At 37.4% G+C, this 13,443-nt stretch overlaps 1 protein-coding gene across 1 annotated transcript; it reads left to right on the top strand.

Annotated features, from left to right (window-relative positions):
- Nucleotides 1-431: 431 nt before the first annotated feature.
- Nucleotides 432-3,730, top strand: LOC148780165 (uncharacterized). The gene is made up of 3 exons (XM_088849472.1): nt 432-1,520; nt 1,648-1,703; nt 2,247-3,730. The coding sequence occupies exons 1-3, from the start codon at nt 1,500-1,502 to the stop codon at nt 2,497-2,499; spliced, it is 330 nt and encodes a 109-aa protein (XP_088705598.1). The 5' UTR covers nt 432-1,499; the 3' UTR covers nt 2,500-3,730.
- The last annotated feature ends 9,713 nt before the right edge of the window (nt 3,731-13,443 follow it).

Here is a 13,443-nt window from a genome sequence, read left to right on the forward strand (position 1 = left end):
ACACAGTATGAAAACAAAAAAATCATTTTCAATAAGGAAATTACTAGAAGTAAATGTTGTTTTTCCAATAACTGTAGATAATGAGATCGAAACTTTCATCCCTTCGATTTTTTTTTTAATCTTCAATAATTTTGGAATCAAATTTACTATAATTTATCTTTCCCTTAATTTTTTCAAGATGTGCATTACGTTCTTGATTACACTAGAATAAGAACCTCATTGTGTAAAAAATTTATATAAAAATGACCAGCATACCCCACTATCTATAGAAAAATCAAAAGCTTGACTTTGATACAACTAAACCCTTGACTGAAACAAAAAAGTAAGATAATTAATCAAATGCTAAGAATTATTGATGGATAATATGCACATGAAAATTTTTACAGGGTAGCACGCTTTTAAGTAGCTTCTTGCGCACAGAACATACAAAGACCACAAATACGCATATTCACACAGGGAAGGATCTCTCTCTCTTGCACGTATCTCGAAGTCGAGGTGTAATCATCACCACCATAGCAATAAAGGTGCCCGATTTTGGAGAGAGAGAGAGCTCTTTTTTCTAAGGAAAAACATATAAAGAGACCGGCCGGTGGAAGGCCAGAAGACGGTCTCCGGTGCTTGCAAAACTAGCAATTTCAGCTGGTTCTTCTGGATTGCTGCTCTCATTGTGGCAAGTCATAGCCAGTGCTCTTCTTTAGCCCTCCATCTGGTATTGCTCTCGGTGGTCAATATGTATCCCCTCTTCATCGTCATGCTGCCAGGAAGCCTTGCTCTTCACTTAAGCTTGCTTTCGATGCACGGGCGGTCAACCATTTGGCTATGGTGGTGCTTGATGAGGGGGATGCTTTCTTAGATTTAGAGGATGGAGAATTTGTTCCTGAGCTGATGGAAGAAGGTATTCAAACTGATATGGATGATGATCCTTTGGTTCAAATTCCGATCTTGCAATGGTGGAAGTGGCTGCATCCAACCCCGTTAATGTTTTACGGCAAGAGGATAGGCCTCTATTGTTGCAACTTTCTGCTGCAATCCCTGTTGTCGAAACCCTTAACTCTATTGCTCCAGAAGTAGAGTCTAGTGGTTGACTCCTGAGATGAAGTCCCAGAGTAATACCGAGGAGAATTTGATTTCTTCCATCATCTCTTATTGTGGAATGGACTTTGATGTTCTTATTGGAGAGATTTTGAAGGATATTCTTGTGAAGAAGGCTGAGAAGATTGGAAAGAAAAATGTTGGGAACAAGAAGTCGGTGAATGTAGGTAAGACTGCTACCACTGTAGGGGGTAAAACTAAAGCCAAATGAAAATATCTGGTGAAGGGTACAAGGTCCTCGGTGAGGTTGCAAGCATGGGGAATTTCGCATGCTAATTTGGCTACAAGAGGCATTTTTATCTTTGATGAATAGGTTATTGAGGTCAGCTTGGGACTGTCGTCGGATAGGGAAGAGATCTTGGATGATACCATGAAGGAAGCTATGATCCTTGAAGAGGTCTTCTTCGATGCGAGCAGGGACAGTCCAGGTTCTTCCTCTGCTAACCCTTTTTCATGAATATTATATCCTGGAATGTATGGGTTTGGGCGACCTCAATCGTAAGAAAGATGTCATGTTTTTTGTTTCTAACTTTGAGCCTATTACTTATTCTGCAGGAAACTAAACTCCCTAGCCCCACCATTGTTGGTGCCAGTGAAGTTTGGGGCCCAAGGTCAGTAGATTTCTTGAGGATTGACTCTGTGGGTGCTTGGTTATGGATTCTGTGGGATCATACTATTCTGCAGGCTTTTTGCTTTGTTAAAAAAGAAAACTTTTTTATGGTTGGTTTTATGGGGCTTGACTCTGACTTTTGGTAGGGTTTATTTAATATTTATGGTCTTCAAGGTTTGGCTCAAAAAGAAATATTCATTAATGATATGTCAAACTTCATTAATAATTTCAATCACCCGATTTGTTTGGGTGGGGATTTTAATTTTATCAGATGACCTGATGAGAGTAGTTATGGTGGATCCATTACGTCTGATATGTGTCTGTTTAATAGATTTATTGAGTACCATGCCTTGTTAGATTTTAGATTTGCCAATTTCAGACACAATTTTTACATGGACAAATAACAGCTCTTTAAATTTATCCATATTTAAACTTGACAGATTTTTGGTTTCTAGGGAGTGGTTTGAATTCTTCTTCCTTGCTTCGGTCAAGGCTTTACCTAGACTCTCCTCTAATCATACTCTTATTTTATCGTGTTCTAAAGTCTTCCTGTAGGGCCTAAACCGTTTGGGTTTAAAGCTGGCTGGCTTGCAGAGGAGATAGTTGACCTTATCAAAAGTGCTAGTGAAAATTCTATTTCCAATGGCTCTTTGGATTTTCAACTCCACAAGAAGCTTTTAAGTGTGAAGCATAAGTTTATTGCTTGGAAAAATGATAGGAGATTTCATGTGATAAAGAAAATTGATGAAGTTCTCAATTGCTTAGCAAAAGTGGATTCTATGGTTCAAAATACATGAGTTTTGTCTGAGGAGTTGGTTTTGAAAAGAAACTCTAAAATAAATGAGTTACATGAGCTTAGAAGCATAGAAGAGGTGTATTGAAAGCAAATGTTCTGGGTCAAATGGGGAAAGGAATGAGATTTAAACACAAATTTTTCCATGCCATGGCAAATGCTCGAAGACGTCAGCATGATGTCTTTGGGCTTTTGATTTATAAACTTGATCCTGATGATGCAAATGAGATGTCTAGTGCGGTCATTAGTCGTTTCAAAAAAGCTTTCACCACTGAGGTAAAGGTTATACCGCAGTTAATCAGAGTGGGCTTTAAATGTATTCCGTCTAATTTGATACCTTTTCTTGAGAGAGATGTTTCTATGGAAGAATTAAAAAAAATTGTCTTCGGTCTTCTTGGTGATAAGGCACTTGCTCCTGACGGTTTTTCAGTCTTCTTTTTCCACAAATTATGGAATTTGGTTTGTCGTGAGTTGCTGAAGATGGTTTGTAGTTTCCTGCGTAGAGGTGAGCTCTTTAGAGGGGTCAATTCCACTTTTATAGCCCTCATTCCCAAAAAGTCTGTAATTGTAAACCTTAGTGATATTAAGCCCATTAGCTTTCTCTCGAGTCTCTATAAAATTATCGCTAAGGTGCTTACAGAAAGACTTAAAGTGGTATTACCGGATATTATCACAGGGCCCCAGTCTGCTTTCATCAAGGACATAATGATTACTGATAGTGTTTTTGTTGCACAGGAGTACATTCACTCGAGAATTCAGAGTGGTAGTGTTGGGATTGTGATCAAATTGGACATGGAAAAAGCTTATGACAGGTTTGAATGAAGCATTCTTTTAGGAATTATGAAAAATATGGGCTTTGGTGAGAAGTGAAAAAATTGGATTTATGGGTGCTAATCCTCTGCACATTTTTTGGTATTGTTCAAAGGAAGCCCATCTGGTTTTTTTGGAGCCTCGCGAGGGATTCACCAAGGTGATCCCTTGTCCCTTTTTTTGTTCACCATTTATGCGGAATGCTTCAGTCGTTTTGTTCATAATGTTGAAGCTAAAGGGCATGTTATGGGCTTTCTTATGCCTAATGATGGTTATTGTATTTCGCATTTACAATATGTTGATGATACTCTGCTTTTCTGTGAGGTTAAATGTGACCAAGTTGAAAATATTGCTACGTTCTTGAATTGTTGTGAAGTGGCTTTGGGGCTTAAGGTAAATTTTGAGAAATCTACAGTGATTGGTATTAATTGTAATGATTCTTTGGTCCTTGAAATTGCTGAGACACTAGGTTGTAAGATGAAAGCTTTTCCAATTATGTATTTGGGGATGCCAATTTTAGATGGACGATTACCTCTGACTGTTGGGGATAAAATGATCCAAACGATACAAGTTAAGCTTGATTTGTAGAAGTATAAATACCTCTCGCTGGGAGGCAGGACTACCTTAGTAAAAGCATGTTTGTCAAACTTACTAATTTATCAGATGTCTTTATTGTAGATTCCTCCTCAGGTAGCCAAGAAAATTGAATCTTAAATAAGAAACTTCATCCTGAGTTCTTTTGAAAATTTAAAACTGTATCATCTTTTTCGATGGGATAGGTTATGCACGCCTAGGAAGGAAGGTGGATTAAGAATAAAGAAAATTAGAAATGTTAGTCAGGCCTTCCTCTGTAAATGGGAGTGGAGAAATTTAAACGTCAAAGATCACCTGTGGTATCAAGTTATTTATGCTAAGTATGGAGATGATATATATAAAATGTGGGTTGGATTGAAAAATGATACAAGGGGATGTCTTATTGTTGGAGGTCCATTAACTCATGTAAATCTTTGATACATGGGCCATTTGGGTACCTGAAAATCTATTACAGGAAACATATTACAAGGAAATATGAGATTTACCATGTTCGGGTATACTTCAACAGTAAGAAAATGGAAATAAATTATACAAGATTTCTCCAAAATATATGGAATCTATTACACGCAAAATGGCTGTGAAATCCATTATGCGCTTAATGGGTAATCACTACCCGCATCTCTAACCCAAAAAAATTCCTCTATCTCCTTCGATTCTCCCTCTCTCTAGTGCCAATCCATTCTCCCTCTCTCATGTGCACATCCATTTCTACTTTCTCTCTAAACTTCTCCCTCTCTCCTGTGACATCCATTCTCCCGCCATTATCCCTTTCTCCTGTGATATCCATTTCTACTTTCTCTCTCTAAACTCCACTTATAAGTGTTTGCACACACTACAAACATCCATTTCTACTTTCTCTCTCTGAACTCCACTTATAAGTGTTTGCATATGCTGCAAACATCCATTTCTACACTCTCATGCACACATCCATTTCTACATCCCTCTATTCCCAATTTGGATTGTAGCCCTCATGTGCCATCAGCTTTCATATTAAAACAATAGTAATAAAAATAATAATTGACAATCAATGAAAAATTACAAAACGCAATCATAATAAAAAATTTCACACAACATAATCCTCATAAGAGATTAATAAAAGCTCAATTGAAATAAGATACCTTTTAATCTCCTCCAATGCCTCAAAAGTTTCTACTAAAATTATCCAATGTTCTAGTTTACTAATCAAACTTCTTCCCATTTTTTAACTACTATAAAGATTTTGAATTTTGTATCATAAATATATTGTTTCTTTAAAATTATATAGAGAGACATTTGAAAGACTTCTATAAAAAATAAATAAAAATAAGGCTCATCACAATATGTTGAAGATAGACCAAATCAATTGCTTGGTCAAGTTGGTTATTGGTGATAAGCCTCATATTATTTTCCCCTATCTCCAAGATTCATTGTGATTGTCATCTATATATAGAGGTACGTATTTGTGTAATCTTTTATCCAAATAGTGAAGATATAGCTATTGGGCTTTGGATCTATGGACGTAAGGCTTTGACCTGAACCACGTAAATCTTGTGTTATCTCTTTTCTTCTCTATCCATAATCTTGTGTTATCTCTCTTCTTCTCTTCACATTCAATGTCTGTGTTCATGTTCTCTCGAACTTTAACATAGTATCAGATCAAAAGAAAACCTCTGTCTTCAAGTGTCATGCCAAGTAAAAGAAAACCTCCGGCTGCAAGTGCCGCGCAAAAGAAAACCTCTTCTCTTTACATTCAATGTCTGTGCTCATGCTCTCTAGAACTTTAACATAGTATCAAAACAAAAGAAAACCTCTGGCTCCAAGTGCCATGCCGCGTAAAAGAAAACCCCGGACCCTAAGTGTTGTGCCATGCAAAAGAAACCCTCCTGCCCCAAGTGTCATGGCGCACAAAAGAAAACCTTCGGCCGCAAGTTCTTTTGCACCTCCGGCCCCAAGTGTCGCACCGTACAAAAGAAAACCTTCGGCCCCAAGTTCTGTGTTGCGCAAAAGAAAACCTCTGGGCCCAGTGCTATGCAAAAGAAAACCTTCGCCTAAGAAAACCTCCAGCCCCAGTGCCACACAAAAAAACATCCTCTCGAAAGAGCCGAGCAAAAAAAAGCTTCCAATTCCAATTTCATTTTGGCAAGTTGGGCACTTCGCTTCACTCTATGAACTTGAAGGGGAGTGTTGAAGATAGACCAAGTCAAATTGCTTGGTCAAGTTGGTTATTGGTAATAAGCCTCATAATATTTTCCTTGTCCTTTATGTATAGAGGCCTGATATTTATATAATCTTTTATCCAAATAGTGAAGATATAGCTATTGAGCTTTGGATTCGTGGACGTAAGGCTTCGACCTGAACCACGTAATTCGTGTGTTATCTTTCTTCTTCTCTCTCCATAATCTTGTGTTATCTCTCTTCTTCTCTTTACATTCAATGTCTGTACTCATGCTCTCTCGAAATTTAGCGCAATAAAATCATGTTATTCTAATCATATTATTCCAATGACTTATCATGTTGAAACCAAAGTCTAATCATGTTAGAAGACATGTGATTTCACGTCAGTATTTAAAAAAGTGCTAGGCAACACCTAGGTGGCCTAGTGCCTAGGCAGGAGCCAAAAACCTAGGCGGCCCAGTATAAGTTTTTTTTTTTTTTTCTCTCTTTAAAATAGGCTCTAATGGGTTTTAGATTCATTTATGGGTTTTAGGTTTCAAATGAACCTAAAACCTACAATTTTGCACTTTTAGTATTAAAAAAATGACCAAAAAATATCCTCGAAGAGGGGCATTTCCGCGGCGCAAGCTCTAGGCGGCCGTCCAAGCAGTCACCTAGGCAAGTTCCCTTGTGAGTTCCTGGGCACCAAGGCAGGTGCCCAGGATATCCATTTTTTTTGGCAGCTATGCTCAGGAATATCCATTTATTTGGGCACCTAAGCCTAGGCGATGCGCTCAGTACCCCAGAACCTCCTAGGCGATTGCCCAGGCGTATTGGGGATAGAGGGATGTAGACTTCCCAGGCGTATTGGGAATAGAGGGATGTAGAAATGGATGTGTGCATGATGGTAGAAATGGATATTCGCAGTATGTGCAAAGGAGTTTAGAGAGAGAAAGTAGAATGGATGTGCACTTTTTTTAAATACTACTACAACCCAAATTGGGAATAGAGGGATGTAGAAATGGATGTGTGCATGAGTGTAGAAATGGATGTTCGCAGTATGTGCAAAGGAGTTTAGAGAGAGAAAATGTGCACCGAGAGAAAGTAGAAATGCATGTGCACCGGAGTGAGAGAAAATGGCGAGAGAATGGATCGCACAGGAAAGAGAAGTTTAGAGAGAAGGTAGAAAAAGATGTGAGCAGGCACGCAGCTAGATTAACCTTAAGCGCCTAATGGATTTCACAGTCATTCTGTGTGTAATAGATTTATAGTATTTTGAAGAAATCTTGTGTAATTTGATTCGATTTTCTTTCTGTTGAAGTGTTAAATCTCATATTTCCTTGTAATATATTTCCCTATAATAGATTTGGATACAAAGAAATATATTGTCTGTGAAATATATTACTAGCGTAATACATTACTTGCAAATGTATTGTTATTGTTTGAGTAGTATTTAGATGCAACATCGAAAATACATTGCTGTTGGTTCGCTATGTCTAGTAGAAATATGGAAAATGCATTATCAACATTTTATCAGCACTTGCATATAAACTATTATTTCTTTCTTTTTTTTTGTCATAAAATTCCACTGAAAGCGGAATTAAAGTCATCATCACACCATTCCAAAAAGATTTTCTAATAATAACATCATCACCGTTCCAAAAAAGATTTTCTAATAATTACTTGTACCATTCTAAAATCATCATGACACCATTTCCTACTTATTTTGCATGCATGCCTTTGGCACATACATGAAGTAGTGTTTCAAAGAGCGGACCGCCCAACGCCTGGGCGGTCGTCGAGGTAGTTCTAGGGTCCTAGGAACATACAAAGAGCGGGCCGCCCAACGCCTGGGCAGCCGCCGATGTAGTTCTAGGGTCCTAGGCACATCGCTTAGGCCTAGGCGCCCAAAAAACCTGGATATCCCTGGGCCTAGGCGCCCGGGACCCTCCCAGGCAGCCGCCCCGGGGTGAAAATACCCCTCGTTGAAGATATTTTTATGTCATTCTTTTAATACTAAAAGGTGCAAAATTATGGGTTTTAGGTTTATTTGAAACCTAAAACCTATTAGAGCATATTTTATGGAGAGAAAAACCAAAAAAAATAAAATTATACTGGGTTGCCCAAGTTTTGGGCGCCCACCTAAGCGCTGGGCGGCTTAAACCCTCCAACCGCCTGGATTGCGCCTAGCGCTTTTTGAAACACTGGGTTGTAGTCCTCATCTTAAGCCATTAGCTCTCATATAAAAACAAAAATAATAAAAATAATAATTGGTAATCAATGAGAAATTACACAATGCAATCATAATAAAATTTTTCACACAACATAATCCAAATAAGAGGTATTACTTTTGGCTGCAATTACCCAACTTTCTCGTTTACTAATCCAACTTCTTCCCATTTTTTAACTACCATAAAGATTTTGACTTTGGTATCATAAATTTATTTTTTATTTGAAATTCTATAGAGAGACATTCGAAATACTTTTATAACAAATAAATAAAAATAAAACTTATCACAATAAAATCATGTTATTCTAATCATATTATTCCAATGAATTATCATATTGAAACCAAAGTCTAATCATATTAGAATAAATGCGATTTCATGTCAGTGTTTCAAAAAGCGCTAGGCGGCACCAAAGCGGTCGAGGGTCTAGGCCGCCCAGCGCTTAGGCGAGCACCCATGCGGGTGCCCACAATCTGGGCAGCCCAGTATATTTTTTTTTTAGGTTTTTCTCTCTCTAAAATAGGCACTAATAGGTTTTAAGATTCAAATGAACCTAAAATCTACAAGTTTGCACCTTTAGTATTAAAAAAATAACCCAAAAATATCCTCAATGACGGGCATTTCCACCCTGAGCAGGGCGTAGGAGCGGGCGCCCAGTGATATCCGATGTTTTTGGGTGCCTAGGCCTAGGCGATGTGCTTAGGACCCTAGAACCTCCTAGGTGGCCGCCCAAGAGCTAGGCGGTTCGCTTATTGAAATACTGCTGCTGTCCAAATTGGGAACAAAAGGATGTAGAAATGGATGTACGTATGAGAGTGTAGAAATGGACGTTCACAGTATGTGCAAACACGTATGAGAGTGTAGAAATAGACATTCACAATATGTGCAAACACTTATAAGTGGAGTTTAGAGAGAGAAAGTAGAAATGGATGTGCGCATGAGAGAGGAAGAATAGGGAGAGAATGGATGGGCACAAGAGAGAGGGAGAAGTTTAGAGAGAGAAAGTAGAAATGGATGTCCACATTGAAGTTTAGGGAGAGGGAGAATGATAGGAGAATCGATGGGCACAATAGAGAGGAAGAAGTTTAGAGAGTGAAAGTAGAAATAGATATGCGCAAGAGATAGGCAGAATGGCGGGAAAATGGATGGGCACATGAGAGGGAGAATAGCAGGAGATAGAGGATTTTTGGGTAGGAGAAGCATGTAGTTAGATTAAGCGTGTAATGGATTTCACAGCCATTCTGATCATAATAGATTTCATATATTTTGGGGAAATCTTGTGTAATTTATTTCCATTTTCTTACAGTTGAAGGGTTAAATCTCATATTTTCTTCTAATATGTTCCTTCTAATAGATTTGGATACCTAAAAATATATTGTCTGTGAAATATATTACTGGCGTAATATATTATTGCATAATACATTACCTGCAAATGTAATGTTACTATTTGGGTAGTATTTAAATGCAACCTGAGAAATACATTGTTACTGTTTGGCTATGTCTGAAAGAAATATGGGAAATGCATTACCAACATTTTAACAGCACTTGCCTATAAACTATTATTTCTTTCTTTTTTGTCACAAAATTCCACTGAAATGCGAAATTAAAGTCATCATCACACCATTCCCAAAATATTTTCTAATAATAACATCATCACCATTTCAAAAAGATTTTCTAATAATAACTTGTACCATTCTAAAGTCAACATGACACCATTTCCTATTTATTTTTCATGCCTTTGGCACTTACATGAAATAATGTTTCGAAAAGTAGACCACTCAGCGCTTGGACGGCCGCCTAGGCGGTTTTGGGGTCTTGAGCACATTGCCGAGGCTTAGGCGTAAAAAAAAAGCATATATCCCTGGGTGACCACCTAGGTGCCCGGGAACCCGCCCGGGCAGCGGCCCAGGGTCCACGCTCCACCCAATGGTGGAAATGCCTTTCGTTGAGGGTATTTTTGGGTCATTTTTAATACTAAAACTATAAAATTGTGGGTTTGAAACCTAAAACACATTAGAGCATATTTTAGAGAGAGAAAACCCCAAAAAAATAAATAACTAAAAATTATACTGGGCCGCTTAGGTCTAGGCGGCCACCTAGGTGCTAAGCGACCTGACCCCCAACCGCCTAGGTGTCGCCTAAGGCTTTTTGAAACACTGGGTTGTAACCCTTATCTTAAGCCATCAGCTCTCATGTAAAAACAAAAATAACAAAAATAATAATTGGTAATCAATGAGAAATTATACAACACATTATTAATAAAAATCTTCACACATTATAATCCTCATAAGAGATTACTAAAAGGTCAATTGAAATAAGATACATCTTTAGTCTCCTTCAATGCCTCAAAATTTCTACTGCATTTACCCAAATTTCTAGTTTACTAATCAAACTTCTTCCCATTTTTTTTAACTACCATAAAATTTTCAATTTGGTATCATAAATTTATTATTCATTTAAAATTATAAAGAGAGACATTGAAAGACTTCTATAAAAAATAAATAAAAATAGGCTTATCACAATAAAATCATGTTATTCCAATCATATTATTTCAATGACGTATCATGTTGAAACAAAAGTCTAATCATGTTAGAATACATATAGTTTCATGTCAATGTTTCAAAAAGCGCTAGGCGACACCTAGGTGGTCGGGGGTCCAAGCCACCCAGCGCCTAAGTGGCCGCCTGAACCTAAACGACCCAGTATAATTTATTTTTTCTTGGATTTTTTCTCTCTAAAATAGGCTCTAATGGGTTTTAGGTTTCAAATGACCTAAAACCCACAATTTTATACCTTTAGTATTAACAAAATGACCTAAAAATACCCTCAACGATGGGCATTTTCGACCCTGGGCGGGGCGCAGGCCCTCGGCGGCCACCTAGGCAGGTCCCTGGGTGCCCAGGGATATTCGCGTTTTGTGGACGCCTAGGCTTGGGCGATGTGCTCAGGAACCCAGAACCGCATAGGTGGCCGCTGGCATTGAGGGTCTGCTTTTTGAAACATTGCTTAATGTAAGTGCCAAAGGCATGCAAAATAAGTAAAAAATGGTCTCATGATGACTTTAGAATGGTACAAGTTATTATTAGAAAATCTTTTTGGAATGGTGATGATGTTATTATTAGAAAATCTTTTGGGAATAGTGTGATGCTGATTTTAATTCCACATTTCAATGAAATTTTGTGATAAAAAAGAAAAAAATGATAGTTTATAGGCAAGTGCTGGTAAAATGTTGGTAATGCATTTCCCATATTTCTTTAAGACATAGTTAAACAATAGCAATGTATTTCCAGGTTGCATCTAAATACTACCCAAACAGTAACAATACATTTGCAGGTAATGTATTATGCAATAATGTATTACGCCAGTAATATATTTCATAGACAATATATTCCCATAAGGACAATATATTTCTAAAGGGACATCCGATGGAATTTCAGAGATGGCCGTAATATCTCCTTTTGGCATAATAAGTGGTTAGGATATTCTCCTTTGAAATATATCTTCCAATTACTTTTTCAGTGTATGGATAATCTCAATGCCGTAATTTCTAATATTTTTGAAATTAGGGGCAATCATATTGTTTGGAAAATTTTTCTCCCCTACAATAGAATTTCAGATCAGATTTTTCAGGAATACATTGGATTGTTAACACTTCTTCAGGAAGTATATGTTTCGCAGAATGCATCTGATGAGGTTGTTTGGGAGATTGACTTAGATGGCTTCTACTCAGTGAATTCAATGTATGATCTGCTATTCCATGACCGTTGGAGATGGTCTATGCCTGACAGTGCCATTATCTGGTAGTGGCTTTTGCCGCTTAAGATTCAAGCCTTCTTATGGCTAGCAGTGCAAGATAAGATTCTCACTGTTGGTAATCTTATTAAGAGATGTAAGATTTTGCCTAATATATGCTTATTGTGTAAGAATGATGCTAAAACATGTGTTCATCTGTTTCTCCATTGTTCTTTTACGTTTAAAAATTGACGATGGTTTTTTGACCAACTTGGGATTGCTATGGTTATGCCTTCGAAAGTCAAGGAGATTATTTCAACTTAGCGTTATCTATGCTTCCACAAACTGAAATGGCGATTTGGCAAATTACGAGAGATGACTGATATTATGGGAAGTTTGGAAGGAAATAAATAGAAGAGTGTTTGACAGAATTTGTATGCTTGTGGAAAGAATTTTGGAGAAAATTTTACATTCCATTTGGCTCTCATGCTTAATTACAAAAGTTGGAAAAGATATTCTTGAAGTGGATGTTAGGAGAAACTTATTAAATATTTTCCAATTGAGTTCTTTTAAGTGCAGGGCTAAGGGGAGACGGGTACCCCCTTTGGAAGGGATTTTTAACCTTAAATTTGATGGTAGCTCATTAGAAAACCCGGGTCTTGTTGGTTTTGGAGGAGTGGTGAGGGATTGGAATGGATCTGTTGTCTTTATTTATGTAGGCCCTTTAGAAGAGAAAACTGCAAACTGTGCAGAACTCTTGGCTCTCTTCAATGGTTTAAAACTTTTTGCGGCAAGGAATTTAGGGTCTTATTGTGTTGTAAAAGGTGATTCATTGAATGTCATCAAGTAGTGCAATAGGGAGCAAAAATCGCTTTGGGAATTTCGGTCCATTTTGCTACAAATTTGGGATTTGTCTGGGCTTTTTATCTTCTCCTTTGTGCATGTTTTCCATGAGGCCAATGTATTGGCAGATTTCTTTGCCAAATGAGGTACTGCTTTAACTTAGACTTTGGTCTCGGACTCTGTAATTTCCTTTTAATTGTTGATTAATAAAGCTAAAGAGACTATTTATTTTTAATACATAGAGATCACACTCAATCTTGTCTCAAATCAGATGGTTGGTAGTGTATCAATGACTAATCTAACTTCAAAAAAATATTTCTCAAATTTTGTGTTACACCCCAAACCATCCAATTTAACATCTAATGGCTATATGAACAAGCGTGACCTTGTATCAACAGGTCTCATAGTATTCTTTTATTGCTTTTTGTGGTGCTTGTAAGTTCTATGTGGATGGGATAATGTGATTTTCTTTCCCTCATTGCTAGTGAGAAGTGAAGTATTTCTAAGATTTGGATTTTTAAGATATTCGTTCATTAGTATTTGATATTCGTTACGGTTTTTTATTTACTAATTTTGGGGTATTTCCAATATAATAAAATGCTCAATTT

The sequence above is a fragment of the Amborella trichopoda genome, chromosome 10 (assembly GCF_054954075.1).
Source record: "Amborella trichopoda isolate Santa Cruz 75 chromosome 10, AtrichopodaSantaCruz75HAP2 v2.0, whole genome shotgun sequence".
Lineage (NCBI taxonomy): Eukaryota > Viridiplantae > Streptophyta > Magnoliopsida > Amborellales > Amborellaceae > Amborella > Amborella trichopoda.